General features: G+C 37.5%; 1 protein-coding gene across 1 annotated transcript in view; it reads right to left on the bottom strand.

The window, feature by feature from the left end:
• Window positions 1–27,341, bottom strand: part of RHOBTB3 (Rho related BTB domain containing 3) — a 57,005-nt gene that overhangs the window by 12,888 nt on the left and 16,776 nt on the right. Inside the window, exons 4-12 of the mRNA XM_044445851.1 lie at window positions 24,721–24,905; window positions 24,325–24,550; window positions 19,824–20,016; window positions 13,965–14,116; window positions 9,315–9,426; window positions 5,834–6,199; window positions 4,018–4,130; window positions 3,103–3,223; window positions 69–242 (exon numbers count right to left, since the gene is read on the bottom strand). Of these exons, the coding sequence (XP_044301786.1) occupies window positions 69–242; window positions 3,103–3,223; window positions 4,018–4,130; window positions 5,834–6,199; window positions 9,315–9,426; window positions 13,965–14,116; window positions 19,824–20,016; window positions 24,325–24,550; window positions 24,721–24,722 (1,459 nt within the window). The 5' untranslated portion in view covers window positions 24,723–24,905. The remainder of the gene's footprint in view (window positions 1–68; window positions 243–3,102; window positions 3,224–4,017; window positions 4,131–5,833; window positions 6,200–9,314; window positions 9,427–13,964; window positions 14,117–19,823; window positions 20,017–24,324; window positions 24,551–24,720; window positions 24,906–27,341) is intronic.

Here is a 27,341-nt window from a genome sequence, read left to right as displayed (position 1 = left end):
ATCTGAGTAAGAGTTTACCAGACACAAGTGAAATTTAAAGATATGAAAACATTTTGGTATTTGCTTACCTGGACAACATGAGTCAGTATACAGATACTCAAGAAAGGACAGGAAAGTGTCTTTTGAAATCCCATAAACTGGAACCAGAAAGCTATTAGATTCTATGTAATTACCATTAAACATAGCTGCCATTACCTCACAGCGAGCCACCAGGACTGCTCTGTGAGCTGGCACAGTAGCATCTACAAGAAGCAGAGCAGGGGAAGTGGAGAGAGAGAATGAAAATCATGAGAGAACAATTTCAAATTTCTCCTGTTACAAAGTAATAAACTGAAGAGCTATATTTACTTAAATTCTCCACATTAATGTTTCAAGAAACACCAACTGTGGAGAACAAATTCTACAGTATAATTAGAGCAAGATTTGGATCCAAGTACTTTAGGTTGCAATATTACTCCAAATGCCTTTACAAAACTGGATTACTATTCATGTACACTTACACTGTGATTAAGTCCTATTTAAATCAGTGGGACCTAATGCTAACTAAATAAATACATTTATAAAATAAAATAAAATAAAATAAAGTAATAAACAAATAAAATCATATTCTACAAGTTACTACATCAGCAAAGAAGAGGATCTTGGGGGTGGGGGGGGCAACGGAATGACTCAAGATGTTGCACTGGTAAGGCAGGATAACATTTTATAAAATATGAAAAGCCCACCCTTATTAATGCACACAACAGTTCCCTCTCCTATTCTGACATGGCTATGAAAAAAATCAGAAGCTTTCACTTCTAAATCTAGCTGTCCCGCAGAACTGGTTGAGTAACTGTACTCATTGAGTGCTTGATAGTAGCTCTGCATCGTCACTGATGCAAGTCTTTACTTGGACATCTGCTCAACATTTTCATAAATGAACTGAGTGAGGATGCAGAGGGCTCACATATCAAAATCAAATATGGCATTAAGTTTGGTGGAATAGCCAAAACCACAGAAGTTTTAAAAGTTTTTTTACAGGCTGGAATACTGCCATGACATGAACAAGTTTAAATTCAACAGCAAAATTTTTTTTGCATCTAGGCACAGATACAGATTGAGGGAAACCTGTCTCAGCGAAATGTGAAAAAGACCTGGGTATCTTAGTGGATCACCAGCTGAGGATTAGCCAGCACTAACACAGTGACACTGCTACAAAAGCTAACACAATAGTAGGCTGCATTAACAGAAATACAACATACAGATCACCAGAAGTAATAGTTGTATTCTATCCTGAACTGCTCAGGCTACATTTGGAGTACTCTGTCCAGTTCTAGGCACTTCATTTTGAGAAGGACATGGGCAAACTGAAACATGCCCTCAGAAGAGTGACCAAGATAACGAGAAGGCTGAAAATCAAGACTATGACAAATGGTTGGAAAAGCTAGGTATGTTAGTTTGGAGAAGGGAAGGTTAAAATGAGACATGATAAATATCTGAAAAGCTGTCATATAAAGGCTGAGAAAATTTGTTTCCTGTTGCTTTAGAGGAGAGGATTAGAACCAATGGCTGGAAGTTGAAAGGAAACAGATTTCAATTAAACATCAGCAGAAACATCCTACCTATGAGAACAGTTTGACAATGGAATAGTCTGCCTCAGGGAGTAGTAAGTTTTCTATTGCTGGAGGTATTTAAGCAGAGGCTGTATGGCCAATGCAGTGGCTACATCCTGCAATAGAGAGCATGAAATAAGCAGATGGTTGAATTTGATGATCCCCAAGATCCCTTCCAAATTTATGCTGTTATGATTATGTCCAAACATGAACATACTCTCGTCAGCTTAAGCTGCAGTTCAAACAAGCCAAGAACAAATCATGGTTTATGAACCTGGCTTGTTCATGAAATGCAGTTTAAGCTAATTCCCAATTCCTGAATTCAAAGCCTGAATTATACTATTAGACCTAGCATATTTATGGCTTCTCTGTAATACTGCAGTGACGATCAATGAAATTAGTACATTATGGACATTCTAGGCTGTTCTTGATACCATGTGTTGAGGGATACCATGCTTAGTGATCCCTACCCTACTCAATTTCAGCAAGGATAGCACATTGCACATCCTCAAAAATACTGCCATTACATTGTACATTGGCATTAAAAAGATTCTGAGCCTTAGCTGTGTGTGCCCTGTCAAAAACCTGGATACAAGTCAGTCGGCACAACTGCTATGCTGTTTGTATTCATTTATTTGCTGCATTCTTAAGTTCAGTGATTTTTAGTTCTAAGTATGCAAACATTTAAAAATACTAAATATTAATTCATTATGCTGTATTTCTAATAGATCATTGCATTCTTTTAAATATCAATTTATTCTTTTGTGGTATTTGCTTGAGACCAGCAATGAGATCTATTGTTTCATCTACTTCCTACATGAAGTATCCACAGAGTAGTCCTTAGAAATGAGCTGTCTGTCTCACTAAGCTGGGCATTCGTATTTTGTTCTCCTTTCAAAGGACTGCCTGTTTTTTCTCCATATTCAAGGCAACATGTAGAAAAGACTCCCTTGCATTTATGTGCCTAGTTCACAAAGATTCAGACTTGGTTGCAGCTTTTCAAAACTGAAGCAAAATAATTAAAAAAAAAACACAGGAATCTGAAGTTGATAAAATGATTACTACCCTTAGCTGTGTATATGAACAAAGGATCTTTAAGAGCTGCCACCCTTCATTTAATTCACAGATGTCAATGAAATTAAATATTCTAACTGGTCCTTAACTCGCAAGGCAACAAACGAAGTAGTACCAAAATAATCAACTATCAAATAATACTTTCTCAAATGATACTTTCTCAGTTATAGGCTTGAATTTGCAAGATTCACTGCCTACTATAACAAACACTGCATTTTCTCCTGGCAGAAGTTTTCTACCTGATCAAAGAAAAGGAATGTTTTTTTTTTTTTTCCATTCTGTATTTTGGCGGACTATTTTTTTTTTTTTTTGCAAGAAATTTCTAAAATCAAGGAAATATTGTTGTAAAACAAGTAGCAGGAAGTATTTTATTTCATCATTTGGCAGTATTTAAAAGAAAATACACAAAATGAATTAGAAAAGCTCATTGTGATACCTTGTATTTTGAACATGACATCTGCTAACACAGTTGTGTTAAAGAAAAGCCTGAGAGAGCTGTTACATAACTGCAAAGGTCTTTTTGACAAATATGACCTGCAGTTCCATGAGCTGTTAATCTGCAAAATAAGAAGAGTATATGAATGCCAATGTTTTTCAAAAGTCAACATTTATTACAGCTTTCAAAGTAATAAAATCAAACCTGTCTTTGGCCCATACATTCCTTTGATTTGCTCACATCTGATTAGTATATTTTTATCTCTACTTACCATAAATCTTGATTGTACAATGGCTTTTCTCTAAAGGTGTGGCCTGTCATTTGTACTAAGTAATACTGAACAGTAGGGCATCCTTGGATATGATTGTAAGTGTGAATGAAACATTTCCTTTTCAGTACAGAAGCCAGTCAAAGATATGCTGATGCCTGAGGTGGAAATTTCATATCCCTTTCCATTATATTAAGACAGGATGTGATCCAGAGAAGTCTTTTCATGCGCACACAGAAGCTCACCAAGACTGATGCAGGGGAACAGACTCTCAAAATCTTGTAGAGCCCCCCAGTGTAAGTTTGGGTCTATCCATCAGGACATTCTCCTGCACAAGTCTTCTTGAAAAGTATGGAGCTCCCCCTGCTTCACAACCAGGCTGCTTCTACTCTAATATTCATAAAGTAGAATAAATACCTGTTTCTCCTTGAATACCACCAGTTTTTAACTCTTTCCATGCAAAACTCAAACTTCCCATGTCAACTTTTTAGACTCTATATTAATAGAGGACCCTTGTTAAGAAAGAATGTTAAAGAATATTTTTAATCTAAATAAAATTTCTTCTTGAGGAAGCCAAACATTTTCATCCAGATCTTTTAACATCCTATTCTAATAAGTGAATGATACAATTAAATAATGTAGCTTACCTTTCCCGGAATTTTCAAGATACATTTTACTCTTTCAAGAACAAGCTCAACATTTGCAGAATTTTTCAACTTCTTTTTTATATGTTCTTCCAATGATTCCCACTGAAAAGCACCTATGGGAGAGAAGCAAACAGTACTTCTGGAATGTTGCTCTTTCCAGATTATCAGTTTTTAGAGTAATAAAAAAGGTTATCACAAGCATTTTTGCTAGAGGTTTTACATCTGTTGCTGGGATACTGCTTTTTTGCTACCCTGACTATATTACATTTTGTATCTGGGAAAAGGCAAGTTGCATCCACCCACACATATCAATAGCAAACCACTGTTATTTTGATTGAGGTAATTAAAATGGCTCTGTAGGTGCTAATAGTAACAGAATGCACCCAAGATGTGAATGACTACAAGCAACACAGCTATTTTTCCCACTCATATTTGTACCATTTTACTTTTCTTTTTAAAAGTATGTTGCCCAAAGAAAGCAGGAAAAGACAAAGGCCTAATCTCCAGAGACTCAAGAAAGAGATAACTTTATATTATGAGCCTATGAATTATGGCTAGCATTGTGCCCCAACAGCAAGTTTCCATTCTGGGCTTGAATTTGGAGTTTGTTTGTTAAACTGGCTTTGCAAAGGTTCAGAACTCCCAACTCACATAGCAACATTTCTATATCAGACTGCTTGGGTCCAAAATCTTGGATATATACTTTATATATAACAAACATTTAGGTCTAGAGAATATGGTCATCCTCATTCTGTTCAGTGAACCCAACAAGCAAATGAATAGAACTGTCCTCAAATGCATAGAGTAGAAGAACTCCATGTGAGCACAGGAACACCACATTTTAAAGTTTTAGATCTCCACTTTAGGGTACAATAAACCAGGGACTATTATTGTGCCTCCCCCCACCCCATTTTTTCTCAAAGAGGCTGCCTGGAGTAGCTTGGTGGAATGCTGTGTAGCATTTAGTCCAATTTCTTCCATAAAGCTACCTGTGACAATTAAGCCATCTTCAAATTTGATCCATGCCACCTTTCTAACAGTATTTCAGTGAAATTTTTGTCTATTTATTTTAAAATCACATATAGAAAACTACAATTCAGTAAAACATCACAAAACGTGTAAACAAGAAGAAAACTATGAAGTAAACTGGTGCCCAATCAATTTGAACCATGCCAATACAACATCTGGTGGCATTTACATAGTTTCCAGCAATTCTCAATAAAACCCTTTAGGCTAAATGCTAGTTAAAGTTCAGTCAGCTCAGTATGATCTGGGATAAGCGCAGGGACAATCAAAGCCCAACATGCATTTGGGGTCCTATTCTCTTACATAAAAGGAAGCACTCTACACATTCACATGGATGTTCTATTGTGAGTGCTCAGAATGTTCTTGCACATAGAAAAGAAGGTGGATGATCATGTGTATAAAGAGCTAAAGATGCACAGCAGTGATCATATCATCAAGTGATCACTACAAAACTACAGCCTATTTTGACTGATCTGCCAAACCTGAATGACTTAAGACTGAAGGTAGAGGCTCATACAACGTTTCTCCATATATAAAACTCCTCTGGAAAAAAAAATAAAGAGAGAAAACATTTCTATGTAGGTTTCTTCCTGACATACTAGCTCTCTATGTGCAGGGATTTTTTTTTGTCTGGAAAAACTTTCAATTGCATGAGCCTCCACCTGAAGCAGTACAGACCAGATAAAGGCTTGCTACCTCAGTAAGAACTAGACCCCTATGAGTGAGCTAATATGCAGTTCTCATTGTGCTAGGTTTGATAAAATCAGCTGGAACCATTCTGACAGGATACCTGAATACATGAAGTGCAGAATGTCTGAGAAACAAGTACAGAAGGAAGAGTCTTTAACAATAACTCTTACTGGTGAATTGCAAGATGAGCCATGATTTAAAATAGGAAACACAGCTTCCTGGTTTGCTGCAAAAAGGGTCTGAGCAGTCCTAATGATAGAGGAATCCTGAATGTCAGCTGGGCTCTTCACATTGAAGAGTAACATGAAGACATGACTGATAGAGCACAAAACAATCCTGTGAGCTTCTGCTACCTCCTTCAAGTCTTCAGAATAAAATATCACATCCACACACTGGCAGCAGAACAACAGGTTATGTAAATCAGAGTCGTAATGAGAAGCTTCACCTTTTAAGATTGGCATTTTTTCTAAAAAAAATAAAATTGGAAAAACAATTATGAATAAGCTGTCTGTAACTCCAAACTTAGATTAAGCAAAATGCAAACAAACACATTTTTATTTTCAGAGACTGGATTAAATGATAGAACAGCTTCTTGCTGGATGCCCTAAATACATTTTCAACCACTAAAGCAAGCCCATTTTTTTTCAACATTCCTTATTTAATGTTTTACTATTTTATGCACCTAATGTTACTGCATTTAATCATTTGAGAAGTACTTGAACTACAGCTTATTTTCTCTTTATAGAAAAGGAAATGTGAGGATAAAAGCCTGCTCATCCAGGACTGCTGATATGGTCCAGTGAAGTCCAAGCCAGATGTGATACTAAATACCACCATCTACAGCTCATAGCAATGAGGAATAGCAGAACATTCTGATATCAAGACATGGGTAGAAGGGCTGAGGTACTAGACACATGGATGCCATTTCTGATGGCAGCCATGCTTTTGATGCAATCAAAATTAGATAAAATTCAGTTGACTCCTCACTACAGGCATATGTTCTTTCTCACCCTAGTGACCACATTTTCTTTCAAAAGACTTGGTTGTGGGAAACTACTTAGTACTGCCAGTACTCTAAAGGCAAAGGGAAAGGCGCTATCCAACTTGCAAGCTGGATTTTTTTTGTTTTGATTTTTCAAGGGAAGGAAGCCACCAGCAACACCTCACTGAAAAAAAACTGACCTAGTTTGAAAACCTACGAAGAGAGAGGGAAAATCTCATCCCCTTACTCCTCCATAAAGAGAACTGATGGGAAGGGGATGTTATAGCAGGAAAACATGACTGGCCCCTTTTTCAGGAAACCAATTTGTGGTGGGATAAAAGCAAATCTATATTCTTGTCAATGCTCTTCATGTAGAGAAAAAAAGTGGTAGCTTCTTTCCCTTCCCCTGGAGCTTTTGCAAGAGGCAGCAGCAGGAAGGGTCAACTTGCCTTTTTTCCAAAGGGCAGCACAAAAACAAACACCAGGCCTTTTCCTGAGGTTTCTTCACTTGTAACGGAACTCAAGAAATGGATGGGTCAGTGGCAAGACAAGGAATAATTTTACTAAACAAAGCCAAAACTGTATGATTCAGCATAATGTTGAATCGGCTAAGAGTAATAAGGGCTGGAGAGCAGGGGCTGCATACAATTCCAGTCAGAGAGTTGAGAGCAGACAAAAGACACTGACTATATTTTGAATATCCTCTCCCCTCATCTCACAAACTGTTAATTAGAACTACTCATTGAGGATCCTCTAAATGAAACAGTTCCATCATCTCAGAGAACAGTGCCGGTGAAATTTTTTAGGTCAGAGGACCAAACTGCCTCCAAGCAGCACCGTAAGTAAAAAGTGGATGAGTCTACCCTACTGGCATGTGGCCCCCATTGTGACTGACCAAACTCTATTCACACACTTATATGCGCACACCATTTTGAGGGGAGCTCACAGAGTTGGGCTCAGGAGAGCTACAGTTTTTTGTCTGACATGGAGAGGCTGTGGGGCCTTGGAGAGAAGGTGACAGGTTGGGGAAGTCCTGCAGCTTATATGAAGCCTGCAGGCCAGTTTCCTTATAATTGTGAAAAGCAAAGGTGTGGTAATACAGGAACAGGCAAATTCTGGGCAATTAGGACTCAATGCCCTCTTGGGCCCACTGTTGAAATTGCCTCCCTCTTCTGTGGAAATTGCTGTAGCAGTTGCACCTGAAAACAGTGATTTTACAAGAAAACAAGGTATACTGGGGGCATATACCTTGCTTGCAAGCAGAACTGCATTCCTACGAGGAATCTAGTAGTTATTCCCCTTGACTTGTTTGTTTCCTTGCAAAACTGCCTTGGTTTTGGCCATCATGGTAGCAAATTTGACAGCAGAAGCAAAAATAACCATGGGGGCTATATGTGGTTTGTTGCTGCCAAACCCTGCTGTAGTGTAACTCCAACATTACATTATACAACTATTTTGTAGAAAGAATGTTGTATCTTCAAGAATGTGTACCTTCAAATTTGTGATTGGCCACCATAAATATATGTTCTTAGAAACAACCATTTTGCAACTACCAGGGAGTAATGCAGGAACTGAAGCCAAAATTAACTGTAAAGGTTTCCCCAGGACATTAAAGTCCAGTCATGTCTCACTTCTGGGGGCAGTGCTCATCTCCATTTCCTAGTCGAGGAAGCCAGTGTTTGTCCACAGACAGTTTCCGTGGTCATGTAGCCAGCATGTCTAAACACTGAAGTGCATGGAAGGCTGTTACCTTCCCACCAAAGTGGTACCTTTTTATCTACCTGCATTTTGTATGCTTTCGAACTGCAAGGTTGGCAGGAGCTGGGACAAATGAATGAGAGCTCACCCCATTGTGCGAATTCAAACTGTTGACCTTTCAATCAACCAGCCCAGCAGCTCAGCAGTTTAAACCACTGCGCCACCCACAGTCCCTAGAATTAACAGTAGACAACCATAAACAAGAATTGCTGAGCACCAAGACTAGAACCAAGATCACTGTAACAGATTGTAAGGGAAAGGGGTAACAACAGCAAAGGAGAGCCGATGACGACAAAAAGGACAAAATATTTGCAGCCGTATGGCCCACCACATTCCCTCTCATGACTAATTTAATGCTGGTTAGCAAGGTTTGGCAGGGTAGATCCAAGGTGTGGTTAATGCCTCACTGTGTGGAGTAGTGATGACCGTTGCTTTGAAGGATGTGCTAGTGAGACCTAACACACCCACCATGGACTAAACTATTCTTAGGCATGGTGACTGAGGGTTGTGGTAGAGCGACAGCAGAATGAAACCTATTATCTAGACTTTTTCCAATTTGGGTTCAGGCCTCGTTTTGTGAGCAAATCACTTTGGCTGCCCTACTTTACCAGAAAAGGCAAAGAACAAGTATAACCTTAGTTATTTCATTTTTATACTGCTCAATAGCCAAGGGTTCTCTTGCATGTCTTAAGTTATCTCTCTATAACTTCTGATACCTTCAACATAGTATCCTTTTAGAACAGCTTTGTGTGAAGGGTATTTGGCTTTCTGTACTTCAGTAATTCAGTAAATCAGAGCAGAATTCAAACTAAAACATAAATCAGAGTAGAATACATTATACCTGGCTGATCAAGTTGAGGTGGCTTAACCTCATGGCACTTATGGCTTTTTTTCCTTTTCTTCATTTTTTCAGATGACTTCTGATTTAAGCTTTGTATCATAAAATATTCCAGCTAAAATAAAACATATATTACAAAACAGCATAAACAAACAGTTTAAGAGGATATAGCTGATCCACTGATTGCCATTCTATGTACGGAAAGCTGTTACTATTGCTGCTAATGTGAGCACTCCTTCATGAAGACTGAACTCTATCATTATTTAAGCAGGGGCTACACTTCTGATAACCAGTGGGATGTGGTGGCTAGAGTGTTGAACTGGGGACCCAAGAGACCCCACTTAGCCAATGAAGCTCACTTTGAGGCAGTCACCGACTCTCAGCCTAATCTATGTCATGGAGTTGTTGTTCACAGAGGAGAAAATGGAGAGGAATCTTGTAAGCCACCTTGGGTTCCTTGCAAGAGGAAGAAAGGTAGGATATGGATGTAATGTCTTAATAATGCTAACAGTAAACATGCACTGGATTGTGTCTTCGAACAGTTAAGTAGAGACTGGGAGGGACAGAGCTTACAACATCAAACATAGAGGAACAAGATCTGCCTAGTCCATGACTGCTGCACTCACCAAATGAATTGGGCCCCTGCTCTCCGCTCCCTGAGATCTTCCAAGGCAACTGCCCTATGAGAGCAGCAAAGCTACTCGCTCTGGGAGTGGTGGTGTCATCTGGGTCAGTGTTTTTCAACCACCAGTCTGTGGACTGGCAGTGGCCTGCAGATTTCCTGGGAGTCTGTGGGGGGGGGGGGGCGTGCATCCCACTCACCAAAGACTGGTGCAGGGGCTGACTGTGCTCCACCACCTTTTCTTATTGGTATTGCATTTGCAGGGGGTGTGCTGGTACTACTACTGGTACCACTCCCCAGGGAGGGGAGAGACAGCTCCATGGGAACTGGCTCGGGGCCACAGTGCATAGATTTTGGTATTTTATTCTTTTGTTGGCATTTTTTGTTGCTCGATTTCTGGTTGTTTTGGAGAATTTTCATTTTCTTTTTGGTATTGTGTTTGGAAACTAATACACAACTGTATTAGTTTCACTACTGCATTGTATGTATGGTGCTTCTTGTTGCTGCCTCGGTGGTTTTCCTGTTTTCACCAGTTCCCAGCTGTGGAAAGGTTGAAAACCACTGACTCAAGGCCACCTTGAATCTTACCTAGTATTGTGGGAGTGACACACCTCTGACAGATTCCATCAAGGCCCCAAAAGACAGAGGACCCATCCAGTAAGTCCAACAATTTCAGCTGTATTACAGCCAACCTTCACAAATGCCTGCCAATATTTGTTGTGAATTGTCAGCAGTCCATGTCCATCCCATATTGTCCTTCTAAGACATCTATAACATTAAGAATTGCTACCTAAATATGTCTGTTTCCTTTTCCCTCTCTATCCCTTCTTCCTTTTGTATTGTGTCTTGTAGATTGTAAGCCTGATGGCAGGGATTGTCTTGTTGTACTGATGTGTACGCTGCTCTGAGAGCCACTCTGGCAGAATAAATGCCTATTATAGGATTAAAAAGTTCTTAAATTAATGAAGTAAAGGAATAAGCAGGGTCCATTTATTATTACTCCTACTATATGTAAGGTTATATAGGCACTGTACAAAAATGTCAAGACAATACAGTCCCTGCCCACAGGCTTACAATCTAATATGATGAAATACAAAAAGAAAAAGGAATGATGAGGCTACAATTCAGGCACAAATTTTTAAACAAATCATGTAAATGTTTAATGACCTGGTAGAATGGCATCCAAGGAATATAGTTCTGGGTTGGGAAAAACCAAAAGGCAGTTTGCCCCAGCTGAGTCCATGAAATGGCCCATGCACTCTCACCTTTCCCTCTGCTGCACCTATATGGAAAGGCTGCTAACAGACAACACTTACAGGAAAGGAGAAACCAAATGGCACTTGATGCTATATGAGCTTCTAATGGAGTAGATAGTGCTGTCTCTAATTTCCATTTGCAGCAGCTGGGCAGAATGGCAATTTGTACAGGATCTATAACTTTTTGGTCTTATGCCACATCTTTCAACTCTATCATCCTCATCTAAAAAAATCCATGCAGCAGACAGCTAAGTGATGATCAAGACTCAAATGTAAGTTTAAAACCAAGGCATTCATGGATTAAGTCCAAAGACAGTCAAGAACAATTACCTCATAAGATTTTGAAAGAAAAAAAAGAACAGAGCATAAACTTAGGCACATAAGAAAAGGAAACCTAAAACGAACATAGTAACTTAATCTGATTAGTTAAGATGGGAGATACTAAACAGGACTAGATTCTATTATTCTAATCATTCCATGGAAAAATTATAACTAGATTATAACTTTTAAACCTGCATGGAGATTTTACTTCTAGGTAAGAGTACAAAGTCAGCTCTCTAGTCTTATGTTACTTTAATGCAGGGAGAAAGCAGCAGAAAACTTTTTAAAGTATAAAGGTGGCTAGACTACACCTTTTATAGACAGTAACAGCGTATTTTTGTCTCTCCTAAGTAAACTCTTAGAACATGTGCTACTAACAAACAGTTAAGCAAGCTCCACATACTTGCCTCAAACAAGCAACTGAGACATCATGCATACTGTTAGGACTAGTGCATCAATGCTAATGCATAAAGGAACAGCTGTTGTTGATAGTCAACAGCAGTAGTAAAAAGAATGATAAACGTTTCAGTGAGCTAGCTGCTTTTTATCTCTTTCTGAACTGATATTAGTTAAAAGTATATAAGTCTATATTGGACATAAACTGAAAACAGCACCCTACCCATTGTGCTGAATTACTGCATTAAGAATGTAAGAATGTTATTTAAAGTTTCAGACTTACCTGTGTTTGTAAATGGTCAGAAGATGAATTTCAAAATTGCATTCAGCTTGTAAGATAGCATTCTTTTTAATTTAAATAAACTTAGATATTTTAACTTTCCATGAAGGGCAGTTAAGTATAGAGATGCTTAATTTTCCCACTAAAATCTGTGGTATACCCAGCCCAGTCACAGGATCACAGAATATTAGAACTGGAAGAGGCCTATAAGGCAGGATTCCAAGTTAAAGCATCCCTGACAGATAGCTGTCCAACTGCCTCTCAAATGCCTCCAGTTGTGGAAGAGTCCACAGCCACCCCAGGTAATTGATTCATTGCCATACTGCTCTAACAGGAAGTCTTTCCTGCCGTTGAGTCTGAACCTGGCCTTCCTGCAACTTAAGCCCATTATTCCATGTCCTGCATTCTGGGATGACTGAGAAGAGATCCTGGCCCTCCTGTGTCAGCTGTTCAAGTATTTGAAAAGTACTTGATATCGCTCCTGTCTTCTCTTTCCCCAGGTTAAACGTGCCCAGTTCTTTCAATCTTTCCTCACAGGGCTTTGCTTCCAGTGCCCTGATCATCTTTGTTGCCCTCCTCTGCACTTTTTCAGTTTGTCCACATGTTTTTTGAAGTGCTGTGCCCAGAAATGCCTTATCATGTACATTGTAGAATATACCAGAAATCAGTACAAGCAAGAAACACTACATGCAAAGTGCCTGAGAAACAATTTTTTAAGACAGCTCATACAGATATTAATATAACCATATATCTATTTTACTTCTTCAGTGCTGTATGATGTATTATAGTTCTTAAGTAGCTTCTTCAGTGCTACTCCTTATTCCTGATTCTTATTTTTAATGTAAGAAATATTATGCCTATATAGGTGCATTTTAAAGTACTTGATTCAACAACTAAGATACCTACTGACTGCAAACTGATTAACTGCAGAAATCTTAAAACAAGCTCACTTCCAGAGCACAAGTAAGAATATCAAATCCATTAATGACACAAAATATAATTTCTCAGAAATAATTTGGAATTTACTCTGACTGTGATTCATTTGAAAATATCCATGACAAAGTATTCCAAAGACTTTCTTTGTGCGTGTGACCAGGAAGAGGGCAGCATTTACAGTATCTGATTTTGTTACAGTCATGGAATTAATAAACTCCATTAGATACTTTGCTGGAAGTCCATTTATGTTGAAGTGACATTTGAAGTGGGTTGGAAAATACAAATTGTTATATTCTTATTTACCACTTTGACAGAACTTTTGAACCAAATTTGTATGAACTATAGAACATTATTGAACTGTAATGCTGAGGCACATCTAGACTAATGCTCTTGTTGTACTTCTTTTCATTTTAGCTTTATCCTTCATACTGAATATTATTATTCCATTTATTTATTCATCAATTATTGAATATTTCCCAACTATTTATGCCTTTGCCATCCAAAACATTGGGCTCCAAAACAATGAAGAAGTGAGAAATCGGTTGGGCAAGACAGGGCAAGTCCTTCATGAGTGGAAACATCACTACCTCCTTGAATGGATTTCTTTAGTAGATTAAGCAAAGGAGTCAATTGTGCTATTTTTTCCTTGCAGAATATATCCTTACAACAGCACTATGGGGCAGCATATACTTGGAAAATACAATTTTCATCTGTCATTCAGTGAGTTTCAAGTCAGATTAGGGCCATTTATGTCCATCAGTCACCCACTAAATCAATGTCTGAAAAAATTTTAAACCTTAACATTTGACCAACCTACTAACTTAATGTATTTTTATACTTACCACACCTCCAAAATATTTTCCTATGTAGAAATCATTTAGGCTGTGTAATTCCAAGTAAGTAGCTCCCAGTTCTTTAGCAAGTTGAATCCCTTCAGAAGCTGTAACACAACTCCCTCTGTCTGAGATACACAAAGGACAAGTGCAGGGAACTTCTGAGAAGACAATTAGTAATACAGTATTTTAATTACTTTGGCTTATATTCAGTGTCCTTTGCATTTTCCTAAATAATCAACAATGCATCAAGCAATCATATACAGTACAATCTTATACACATCTACTCAAAAATAAACCCTATAGTTTTCAATGGGGCTTACTCTCAAGTAAAAGTGTATAGGCTTGCAGCTAAGACCATAAAGAACACAAGAATTTTGTAGTTGCCCCATCACAGATTAACTTGGACAAGAGTTCTGCTATCACTTTAATTTGATGTTCTTCTTTATTGTAGGAAATTTTTGGACTCCAATGTTATCGGGGATTTAGCTGATGAACAGCAGCTGTTATTACAAAGTTACAGTTTTCTGGTGGCAAACTATTTAAATTGGAAGACAGTACACACTGAGACTTTTTCAGAGCTATGGGAAAACAAGTTTTGATGGGAGAAAGAGATCTTGGCATTCTTTTTGGATTGTTCCTTGTTTTGACTAGTTGTCCTTTCTCATTAGCAGTTTTTAAATGTATTTTAGAATTCAGTAATGTAACTTCATAAACAATTATGAAGAAAATAGAATAGGTATTGTTTTAACAACGAATCACTTGTTAAAATACAATGTAAGACATAAATCCAGAAAATATCTGCTTTCACAAAAGGGCTTTTCTGGTTCCTTGCTCCCAGAGTCCTTGCACTATCCCAAAGGTTGTGGCACCCTATTTGTGGAATCTGTTCCCCAAAGAAATATGCCTGGTGCCTACTCTTTACATCTTTCAGTTCCAGGCAAACGTTTTTGTTATTTCAGTATTTAAAGAACAAAATTCCTAATTGTTACATTATGATTTTTTAAGTAAATTATTATACCTGTTTTTATACATTTTTCTGGGTTGCTGTGGTTTGTTTATTTAACTATTTATTTAGTTGTTTACACTCATTTTATTTTTCGTTATTATTTTATTCCTTATTTTTGTTAGTTGGCTCAAGTGCTGAAATGTATTGCTATTGAAAAGTACTGCTATTGTATTGTTATTTCATTATTATATTTTTTAACTTTGTAAGCTGTTCAGAGAAACAATTTGGCTTTGGAGGGTATTATATAAAAGCTTGTGTAAAACAAACAAACAAACAAACAAACAAACAAACTCATCCCTGATGGTCAACAGACCTTCTGAAATGACTTGGGACTGGATCCAGGGGGCCACAGCAGGATGTAGAAATTGGAGAAATTCTATGATTTTATGCATATTAACAGAAGAAAAATATGTTGGTTGTTACAGATACCCTGTTTTTATTAATCTTTTATTAACTTAGTCTTGGATCCAGAAATGTCCTCTACAAGTAGAAAAACATTCCTAAGTTCAGTTTCTATAACACTATAGTTGTAATTAATGCATTTAACTATAATTAAGTCATTGTGTACACCACAATATTTCTCCCAAGCTGAAACCAAATGTCTTACCTTTTTCTCTTAACTTTTCAATTTATCAAAAGTATTTTTAAATGAGTATAAATGTCAATTATAGTGAATAGGCCATTATGAATCAAAAGACAAACACTGAGAAAAAATTGCATCACTTTGAAATGACCTTTTCAGACTACAGTTTTCTCTTACATTATGGTCAGCATGACATTACAGAAGCATTCAGGACACCTTGGAAAGCAATGTCAGAAGGGTCCTATGCACAAAGTAAACAAGGATCTACAGACATTATATATATTTTTTATCATATAAGAAAGGTATTTTTATAGAAAACAAATTAGTACTGTTATGTCTAAAATGTAAGAGCATTGTTACTAATATACAATCAATGATATGGTAGGGGTGGCCAAACTGAGGCTTGTAAGCCGCATGCAGCTCCTTGAATTTATTTTGTAGTTCACAGAGGGGCTAAAAAGCCCAACAGTCCAAAGCTAATTGGAGATGTGGCCATGGAGTCAGCGCTGTAGCAGCCCCACAAATGGCTTAGTGGTTTTCAAATACCAACTGTGGGGTATGCAAGCCAGGGTGGGCTTGGGCATGAGCACATTGAGACCGTGGCGAGAGAGAGGAAATAAGGACAGAGATGAATGCCAACGTGGATTTTGAGGGAGTTGAACATTGCCACAGAACCCCTTTGGAGGAAATTGGGGCCAAGTTGGCCAGCAAACAGGGCAAGTCAGTGCCAGTGCAGGTGGCACACAATCTGAATTTGTGGATGAGAAGGAACTGTGAATGCTGACACAGATAATTACTGTACATGTGCATGGCTGTGGACTAGTGGAGGAAGCCTTTCCCCCCTCAGCCTTATTGGGTGCTGGAAAAGCCCAATGCTTTTTTATAATAAAAAATAAATATTTGTTCATTATCTTGCAGCGCTCAAAAATCTGACATTTACCACATGTGACTCTCCCTTTGAGCAAGTCTGGCCACCCCAATATATGGCTATTCATGGAATTTGATAGGCAAACTTAGGGGCTGCCTGCTGTCTTTAACATCTAATAAGCTTTAGACTACTGCAGATAATCACAAGCCTTAAAATAGGTAAAATATTATCAAAACAGTTCACTTGCATTATTATAATCTTAAAGTGGTAGAAATTATAGTTAGAGCTGATAATATGCATTAAAATGGAACAGTCTGCTTCTCTTGACCAAATCATTGAAAAAAAGTATTTTTACTCTTTAACAGGTTGTCTTTTTATACACAACTTGAAAGATGCAGAAAAAATAGAAAGAGTTCAGAGTTGGGCAACAAAGATGATCCAGAGTCTGGAAACTAAGCCCTACAATGAGAGGCTGAGAGAGCTGGCATGTTTAGTCTTGAGAAGGGAAGACTTCAAGGGGATATGATAGCACTCTAGAAGTACCTCAAAGGCTGTCACAAAGAGGAAGAAAAAGACCTCTTCTCATTCATCCCTAAGTGTAGGACACCGAACAACAAACTTAAATTCCAGCATACCAGATTCTATTATTCTGTGAATCTATGAGTTCTCTCTGCTTTGTCAGAACAACTAAGTGTGCCGTAGGAAATATACAATTTTTAAAAATACATTTTTCTGTGAACCTGAATATCTCCCAGAGAAGAGACTGCCAAGTGACTTTGCAGAAAAAGTGCTCTAGCCTTGCTTCCTAGTAAACTTCATCGCAATTGGATAAATTTTTCTACAGATATGACTGCTCAATACATTAACACATCAGAATTAACTCTCCTAAGAAGACCAAAACTCTAACTAACACAACACAGGGGATGAGCTAGTTTGAGTAGTTCTTAGTTTTATATACTCTAAGGAAGGCTGAGCGTTGAAGAATTGAGGCCTTTGAATTGTGGTGCTGGAGAAGACTCTTGCGAGTCCCTTGGACTGCAAGGCGATCAAACCAGTCAGTCTTAGAGGAGATCAACCCTGACTGCTCTTTAGAAGGCCAGATACTGAAGATGATACTCGAATACTTTGGCCACCTAATGAGAAGGAAGGACTTTCTGGACAAGAGCCTAATGCTAGGAACAACTGACCGCAAAAGAAGGGGACGGCAGAGAATGAGGTGGCCAGATGGAGTCACTGAAGCAGTCAGCGTGAGCTTGTGGACTCCGGGGAACGGTGGAGGATAGGAAGGCCTGGAGGAATGTTGTTCATGAGGTCGCAATGGGTCGGACACGACTTTGCGACTAGCAACAACAACAAAACTAGGGACAAAAAACATGTAATCATCCAGACATTATGGCCTACAATTCCCATGATTCCTTACCACTGGCTATATGGGCTACAGCTGATAGGAGTTACAGATCAAAACAGCTGAAGGCTGTAACATGCCTACCCATGCTCTAAATTAGGAGTGCTACCAGAAGCTTGGGAAACAATGGCACAGCAGAAGTTATGGCATTGTCCTCTGTTTATACACAGCTTAAGGCAAGTGATATTGACAACACACACAATAGAGTTACTGTTACCAAACATGAAAAAGCATTGCTTTACCAGCTAAGAAAGCAAATTTTCAGGGAATGGTATTGTTTCATCAGTCAGAGAAGATTTTCTCACCTAACAAGCAGCCAATTCAGCAGAATAGCTTAGAGACAATGATTTGCCCAGGGCTGCACCGTGAGATTCACAGCTGAAAGCCTGTGTATTCATGTACAAGCCCAACACAATCTGCTTTACAGACAAGCAATTCAGGGTACAATCCTATATAAGTTTAAAATGAAAAAAGTCCTATATCTCCTAGGGTTCCCCAGAAAGCATGATTGGCTAAGGTATACTGGGATTTAGATTTTCTGTCTAAGCATGCATAGCATTCATGCTGATTCTCTTTAAACTCTTTTTTATAACAGCTCTGACATGGCTGGCATATTTAAATGACCCAACCATGCAAGCAGGAGTTGATCCCATGGTTTCCAAGAAGGGAACTGACAGAAAGGCAATTCCATGGTAAGATACCTGTGATCATTCTCAGTCCATGTGTTTAGGTCATTTTAACATTATCCTAACTATTTAAGAATCCACTTAGAGTAAATCAGTTCCCATATAACGAGTGTAATATTTGAAGGGCACTCAGTTTGTGCTTATATCCAAAAAGGCAACATAGTTAGTAGATGTTCTTATGAAATGAGCACAGGCAATGCAGTTTGCATGGCTTCAATTTCTAAGTGCAAAGGTGATGCATCCTGTCCTTTCCAAAGCCCCTTTGAGTTTTTTGTATTGTACTATGACATACAGATGTGTCCTAAGAGAACAGTGTTATGAAGTTACTTTTACACAGAAAATTGCTACTGTAAAAATAGCAAGCAAAAATATTTGGTAATATTAGCAATTTCAACTATTTTTTCCACTTGCCCCTGCCAAATTATAATCTTACATCATTATCAATTATAATATACAATCTTATTTGACTGTACCGAGATTACTCTTGAAGCAGGTTTACTTTTCTTCACTGTTTGAATTGAGCCAGAATAACATTACCATTGCTTCATTTTCCCTATCCTATCCTATCCATCTATTTTCTCTATCACAACACCTAGCAAAAAGATATAGATTTCAGATATAATTGAAATTACCTCCAAAGACATCATATCATATATCCAATATGTTTTTTGATAAACGGTAAGGAATACATCCATTTCCTGCATCTTTCTCCACATGACATATGATCCAACAGCACTTTAAAGACTATTGCAAACTTAGATACAATTATTAGAAAGTCCCACTGAACTGAATTTACTTCCAAGTATACATAAGGATTGCTGCTAGCACAATACTGCTTAAAGAATAGAACTTCCCCATCTTCTGCTCACTACTGCATACACCCCAAAACTGCTCTGGAGTGTTGGAGGACTTTCTGGAGCTGTTCAGGAAGGTGTGGAAGGGCTGCAAGGGGAAGACAGGGACATTCCATTGTATTTGCAGTATCTATCCCACTAGAAGACTAATATTGGATCTAGCTGAAAACTTACAATTTTAAAACCAACTAAATCAGCTAAGTTGCATTTCCTGGCTTAGCCCAGTTACAAAGCAAATATATGAGATTGCTAAAGGTGATCCAGAAAAGGTATTTTAACTTCTTTAGATCTCACAAACACTACAAATATTTTCTGACGGAACATTAAGTGATCCTTTCAATCATCACTGTAGCAGTACCAAATTTCATAATTGGACTAAATGAATTTTTCCCAATATGATTTATCTGACATAAAAGTTTGTATCTGTATTTCAGCTATTTATAACAAGAGCTGCAGCACATACCGTTTTGTCTTACACCAACAGCAGAAATTATGACTGGAACTGAACACTTGGTTAATGCTTTTTTTATCAGTGGTGCATAAATGTCCTTCACTTCTTGAAATGAAGACTTGTCATTCACAGAGTATTTAATCACAATGATATCTGCTTCTCCAATAAGGTTCCGAGAAGTATACCAATCACTTTCAAAAATATCCTATACAAAACAAAAAGATGGAGCTAAATTCCATTTACAATGAACCAAGAATAATCTGGAGAATTCCTTCAAACAATAACAGTAGAGTACAAGGGATTTTTTTTCTTTTATGATGAAAAGTTGCTAAAAGTAAGAAAAGAGTTTTGATGAACTTCTATTTTTGTTTGCTTTAAAGAAAAACTATTTGTGTAGAGAAGCCCAGAATTAATTAACATGCAAAATGTCTTCTAAGCTTCATCATTTATCCTTGTACCAACTGTCAACAGTATTCCCAAATTGCAAACAGGGAACCAAGGACACAATACAGTACGGTGCAGAGTGCTAACTGGTGAGTCAACATATGCACAGCAACATGAATCCAGGTCTCCCACTCCAAGCCTAATGCTCCCTCTAGTTTTGAATACCCATTGTCATTGCAATTATTGAGGCATTACTTAGAAGAAAGCTACATGCAGCGAAACTTTAATTGTAGCAACATCTGCTCGTGGGTAGAGTACTAACATATTTTAAAAATATGGACAATTCATTATTCAAAATCTGCCCTTTCTAGCAATTGGTGTAAAGGTATTATCGAAAGTCATATGCTTTGTAGACAGCTTCACCTAAACATTCCTTGGTATCATCCCACTGCATGAACCACTGTTATTTAAATATCTCCATAATTTTGGGAAATCAGTAAATATTAGGAACAAGAATAAACTGTACTTATGATATTTTATATCTAGTAAAATGAAATATTGTAAATATATAGCCCAACTTGTTTTTATCAATGCACCAGTAAAGACCTATTAACATTTGTAAAAGAGCATTTAAAGATTTTTTCTCTGAATCAAGGCTAATTTTTATTTGTTCCAATACTTTCCTAAATATTAGAATCTACATTCCAGTATTTCTTTTGACTGACACTCTGTTCTTCATTCCTTTATTTCAATGTTTGTAAGATTATGAACTATCAGAATTTTTAGTGATCCTTACAAAGAGGCAACTGAGATTCTACAACTATTTTGAGAAAGCTCAGTACTACAGAAATAAAAGACCAACCCAATGCCCTTGCTTTTTATGCAACAAACAGCTATTACCAGCTAATGAAAGGGTTTCATAGTCTGTTATGAATTGATCTTCTGTTTTATTCATATTTTTGGTTTATAAAATCTCAATCTGCAGGAATACGAAATAACAAAATGATTTGTTAACAGCGTTATGCATCCCAACATTCTGTACAATTTTGAAACACAAAGTGTGAGATACATTCCAAATGTACAGAGGTATGGAATATAAGGCAGGAAAAATAAGTTCCAAGTATGGAGTTATAACATGGAAACTGAGGAAGCAGAACATGGACAATGAGTAAAATAGAATTCAAACAACAAAATGAAAATTGTTTGGTGGGTATAATGAAAAAAATCAGCCCATGAATATCTATTTGTACGATCTTCAATGAGAGAGGAAAGGCTCAAACAAGGAGCAACAATAATGAAATTCCCAACCTTCTGTGAGCACAAAACACATTGCCCAGCTCATGACAGTTAAGTCTTCTGGACATCATTCCTATGATTTCAGAGGTGAGTATGAATACTTCTTATAGCCAAAACAGCGCTATCATGCACAACAGGGAGATTATCAGCAGGTTTGAGAGGACACCAAGATTTGCTGAAGTATACAAATCCTTAGTAAAAACAAACAAACAAAAACAAATGACAACTAAAGGACTTCTGAAAAGTCCAGTGTGGACTCATTATGACAGGAAACCTGGTAGGAGGGGAAATGGGAGGGAATACTCTGGAAGAAGACATGGCTGCCTTGCTAGAACACTGAACAGGGACACCGTTGGTTATACTTGTGCCAGCAGTGTCAAACCAAGAAACAAAACTGGGAATACTTTTAAAAAGAGGTACCTCTTATTTCAAGGTTTTTGCTGCTTCCCTTTCATAACAGAAAATGTATTAGATGACAACTGACTTTTGAGTTTTTATAAAACTTAAAATACATCTACAAATGCATCATGATTCCTGGAGAAAGAACACATCTTAAAGCACTCTTAGTTAAATAAACAATCTATACTTGAGATCTGATGCAAAAAAATCAGGTTTAAGCAAAAATAATAAACAGCTAAAATAGGTTGAAATTAAGAATGGATTGCATAATATTCCAGACAGAAAACACAGGATCAGATGAATCAATTCTGTTTACTAAATTATCTCTGTTTGCATGCAGACATATATATGCATAGTTCTTCCAAGAGCCTTAGGACATGTACTCTTCATTGCACAGCACATTGCAATGCATTTCAATCACCCTTCTGTGTACATGATCATAAAGATTACAAGAGTGTCAAGCAGGTACCTTTAAAAATTATCTATGCAAATTTCATGTGAATCAGTTTAATTTATTCCATATGAGTACAAACTCAGAAAATTTTATTTGTTCCAGATTTCATAGTCCAGAAAAAATAAGAAAAGCTGATCCTGAGCATGTGAACTGAGACAATACTCAACTGTATTACATACATACATTTTTTGTATGTAATCACTTGTTAAATCTGTCTGTTAGATCTCCAGAAGCACCTGGTAATACAGTACAATTCTATTGCTGCATACTGCTCAAAAAGCTTCTGTTACTGGCTGGTACAGAAATGAAATTAGGACCAAATTGTGTTTCTAGCCAATTTTGTGTTTGCACATACCAAGCATATGCTAAGAATCCAGATGACTGTTCTCAACTAGTACACCAATTCCTGGACAATTGTTCTTTTCCTAAATGCAAACTTTAATCCTGAATTACCAAGAATGTGTAATTTGACCTTCTACAACTGCTTGCACTTTAGTAATGTAATGCCATTTTGATCATGGGTGCACTACTGGGTAACACTTGTAGTAGCACTGCAATAAGCAAATCCTCCCTTACTTTGCCTCTGCCGCACTGTATACTTTAAACACTCCATAATGTAATAATCATTTTTCTTGGTTCCCATGTCCTCAGTCCGGACACTGTACATTTCTACTGCCTGCTTCTCTCCCAAAATGGCTGTACCTCAGCATCAAGATATCCCCATCAACTTTCCAATCAGTGTTGCTGGAAATACAATGCCATTGGCACTGAAGAGGTTCTATAGTCCTTCAGCACTTCAGATAACTACCAAAGAGTATTGTCCACAACCATAAGTTTCAGGGGACAGATTCCTGTTAATAGCTAGTATTATGTCTTGAACTATTTAAGAAATCTCCAAGGTAAGCAGCACCTCACCCACCTGTATGATTTTAGTAGTCTATGGATTTCTACAGAATTACAGTCTTCAACTATTTTAGACCCAGAGTTTATCTTTAAATGCATACATCTGCTCTTTTTCTTCCCATTTGCTTCACCTTGTTCCCATTAAAAACACACATAGAAAATTATGATGGTACTGTTGTGTGGTCATACCAAGTGTGGGTCATACCCTATGAATTTATGAAACATCTGTAAGTGATAATGTTGCACAGAAGGAATGAAAATAATCCCATTAAATGAAAATGACTGAAAGGTACAAGCAGAACATTAGCAAATGAGTAATGACACAAGCCTATTCAAGTTTAGACAGAAAAAAAAGTCCTACAACTCCCAGCATTCTCCAGTCAGCATGACTGGCTAAGGAATGTTGGGACTAGTAGGACTTTCGGCTGCTTAAATATGCACAGGATTGTGTCTTAAGTCAATTAAGTCGATCTCACCAAAGAGTTGTAAATCTATTTCCTCATTACTGATCCCACTACTAATTCCAGGAATATTACTAACAGCTATTTTGGTGCATAATCAACCAATTTCAAAAGGAAATAAAATAACATGTAAACTTTTAATAACTTTGTCATCATGCAACTGTGAATCATGTTATATTTTAAAAGCTTAATGGAAAATTAATTCAACTTCAGACAGTGCTCTTATATTGTAAAATCATATTATATTGTATTAGCCTCAACAGAAAGCTAATACAATAATAGAAAAAATATTTCTAGATTCTATTTTCAATCCTCAAGCATGTATTTATCCTCAGAAACACACTATTTCCATACAGGAATGGTTCTGTTTCTTTCAATCTTTTCAATATATTGTAAAAGATTATCTATTTGATGTATTCAGCTGGTACTCTTCCAAAAGATACTTTTTAACTTTTTCTACTGATTCTACATTTTAATAACATTATATTGAATTAGAAGTTGACCAGATTAAAACTACAAGTGTAAGCATACTTACAAGAAGGAAGTCCATGGAATTCATTGAGACTTACCTCTGAGTAAATATGTTTACTGCTAATTTTCTACTACAGTTTCTTACCCAGAGAGGACAGTCATGTATCACCAGTCTGACATTTCCAAACACACAGGCATGATACTCGGTGAATGCAGGATTTCTAAGGTAGTTGGCAGAGTTCAGCAACAAACTGCTATCTGTCTCTGAAACAAGAGCACTTCTCCCAAGATAGGTCCAGATCAGACTCCTCTGCTGATCATCTTCTGAAAAGCCACCTCTTTCATTTCCAAAGGCTACAATGTGAACAGACCTACAAAAAATGATGTTTTTAATCTGTCGGTATTCATTATCTAAGGCAATATTAAGAAAATGTGGGAAGGGAAGATGAGAAAAAACAATCAAAAGAAAACTATTGTCTGACAAAGCATGCTTTTTGTTTTTGCTAAACACAAACCACTTAATAAATAACAAATCACATACATGATCTTAAATCCAAAAGCAGAAAAGCAAGGTGGCTAGAGATCTTGCAAAGGGTAGTTGCATTATACATCCAAAACCTCTTGGGTTTATTCTTCCTCCATTTCCTGAGGCAGTTTCATTCGCCCAGTCATATTTTCAGTGTTTCTGGGGTGGTTCCGCCAATGTCCTATTCAGCAATCCCTTCTCTGCAAGTCAAAATGAGGGTTAGCTCTGTGACAACAGCTTACTGCTACCACTGCTGGCTGAAGGTGAAATCTGCACGTAAACTCAGCAGCTACCCGCTTCAAGCTCAGCCATTGCCTCGTGACGTCAGTAAACCCTACCAACAAAGGGTATTAACATCCTCAAAGGGAAAAGAGATTCGACATTTCTGCAGAGCCAACACAGTACACCCAGGTCAGCAAAGATAAACAGAAAAACAAAGTGAAGCTTAAGTACAGCAGCATCTCTTCAAAGTGAAGGGGACTATGTGGTACACTGCCGTTAGCATGAAAAGATACATAAATACATGAGCTCACAGGCAGCCAATCCACTTTTAGTCATTCCCATATGCGGAAAGGCAGGCAGGCAGGCAAGCAGTCCTAACTAGTAGGACACTCTAAAAAGAATTCCCCGGGGGGGGGGGGGAGAGCGAGCGCACAATCTTTTAAAAATGTTAAAATGAAAGTTTGTTTGCTGAAAGTATTATTTTTGAAAAATAATGAGATACGACTCTTAATTGTTTCTGATCTTGGTGACACCTCCGTAAACCAAACACAACAAAATTACTTTATAAAAATGGAATTTTTCAACAGAAATATGAAAATAATATATTTACTATTAATCTGATATATGCACACAAAACAGAGAGGGCTAAATTGTTGTTGATCCTTAAAAGCAGTATCAATGAAGGGAAAACAATTTTTTTAAACTTATTATTTTAGATTGTGTGAGTACCTGTAATACATTGTTATTTTCTCAACTAAAACATGCCTTCCATTTAAAGACATTAGGGCTGCAGATTCCTAACTTTAAGTCATTTACACAGAATTTGAGTCATGTCCTATATGGTGATGCAATTTATCATGCTTCATAATAATGTAAATATAAAGAAGGAGATAGGAGCCATTATTTTGTTGGAGGTAATAATCTTTGCTGTATGGGGCAAAGCATGATAGCTGTTTAAAAGCAAGGAAACACTGGCTCTGGGAATAAAAGTGTAAGTAATATTCAGAAAACCAAATTTTAAATTGTAAAGCACAGCATTTGAAAGGTTGGATGTTGTATTAAAGTTTGTTTTACATCTTTTTGTGGGCTACTAGCCCTAAGGTATTAGCAAATCAGAGGCACTGGAATCCAGGAGATGTCATTTTGTTCTCGGAGCCTGGATCAGTTACTATTTAAGTCCCCAGTTGAACTCTACCATGTGTACAGTTCTCAAATTTTGTTTCCTACTAACATCTAGAGTCTTGGTAGCCAAAATAGCACCAACACAAGAGGGAGATGCCAGCAGGCTTGGGAAACCTGAGTTTGCAGACCTTAAAAGAAAACTTAAGGGGGGAAATCCCTAATGTAAGGAATCCAGAAAACAGTAAGAACTGGGTGTACTCCTATGAAGATGGATTAATAATTTGAGAGTGGAGCACAGAAAACTGAGGAAAAGGAATGGAACAGAGAATCCTGGAAGGTCACGACTGCAATGTTGAACAGACACAATCCACACAAAATCATTTAGTTTTAGGCCCCATCTCTTTTCTAGATGTACTTCTTTATCCTATTGCCCAGTAACTAAACACAGGTGCTTCTGTAAAGTTTTGGAAGTTCAGAGCAATTCCATGGCAGCTGGAGCGGAGAATGTGCAAGCGCAGCTGCTACTGGTTCCTATGCTCTGCTGGCTTGCTGTGGGTCAGAGCAGGGGATAGATATCATTCCTCACTGTTTTCATCACATGGATCATATTATTTTTGCCTCCCACTAGCATCAGTTGGGGCAGGGTAAGGAATTATTCCAGATCCAGGACTGATGCAGTTCCTGGAATAAAATGAGTGTATGTCAGCATACTGAGAAGGTTCAGAGTTTCATAACTTCTCAATAGTATAAATTTATCATCATCATCATCATCATCACACTTTTCAGGAAGGCATTCAAAACAGCAGAGTAAGACGCTTTATTTGTAGCAAACCAAGTCTGATTACAACAACCAGTTGTAACAGAAAGCAGATTAATTTCAAATGGGAACACATTTAAATTAATTAGCTACATCAGCCTCTTTCCCAACAACCATTTAAACTGACTTGATTTTTGATATTTGTCTGATATTAGTCTTTGATATCAAGTCGTAATATCTTTCCATGCCCCTGAAACAATTTTAAAGCACAGTAGCAGACTATGTGTTACTGCTTATGGGTTCTCATACAATCACACCAACAGAACTGATTGCACTTATATGGACATCTCATTTTTTCCATGCTGCATTTTGAAATGCAACAAAACAAGTTCAGCAGACACTATGGCAGTACACAAAATGTTAATGTCCAAATCACAAGTAATCCTGGTTCTACTAGTAGCCCGTTTAAAAGTTCTTTTTTAAAATGCTACTGACCCCAAACAGCCTTTGAGCTTCATTACTAAAACAAAGGTCA

Source organism: Varanus komodoensis, unplaced genomic scaffold (assembly GCF_004798865.1).
Source record: "Varanus komodoensis strain SLA01 unplaced genomic scaffold, ASM479886v1 scaffold5, whole genome shotgun sequence".
NCBI lineage: Eukaryota > Metazoa > Chordata > Lepidosauria > Squamata > Varanidae > Varanus > Varanus komodoensis.
The sequence above is the reverse complement of the archived record's forward strand: the minus strand, read 5'-3'. Positions and strand labels throughout refer to the sequence as shown.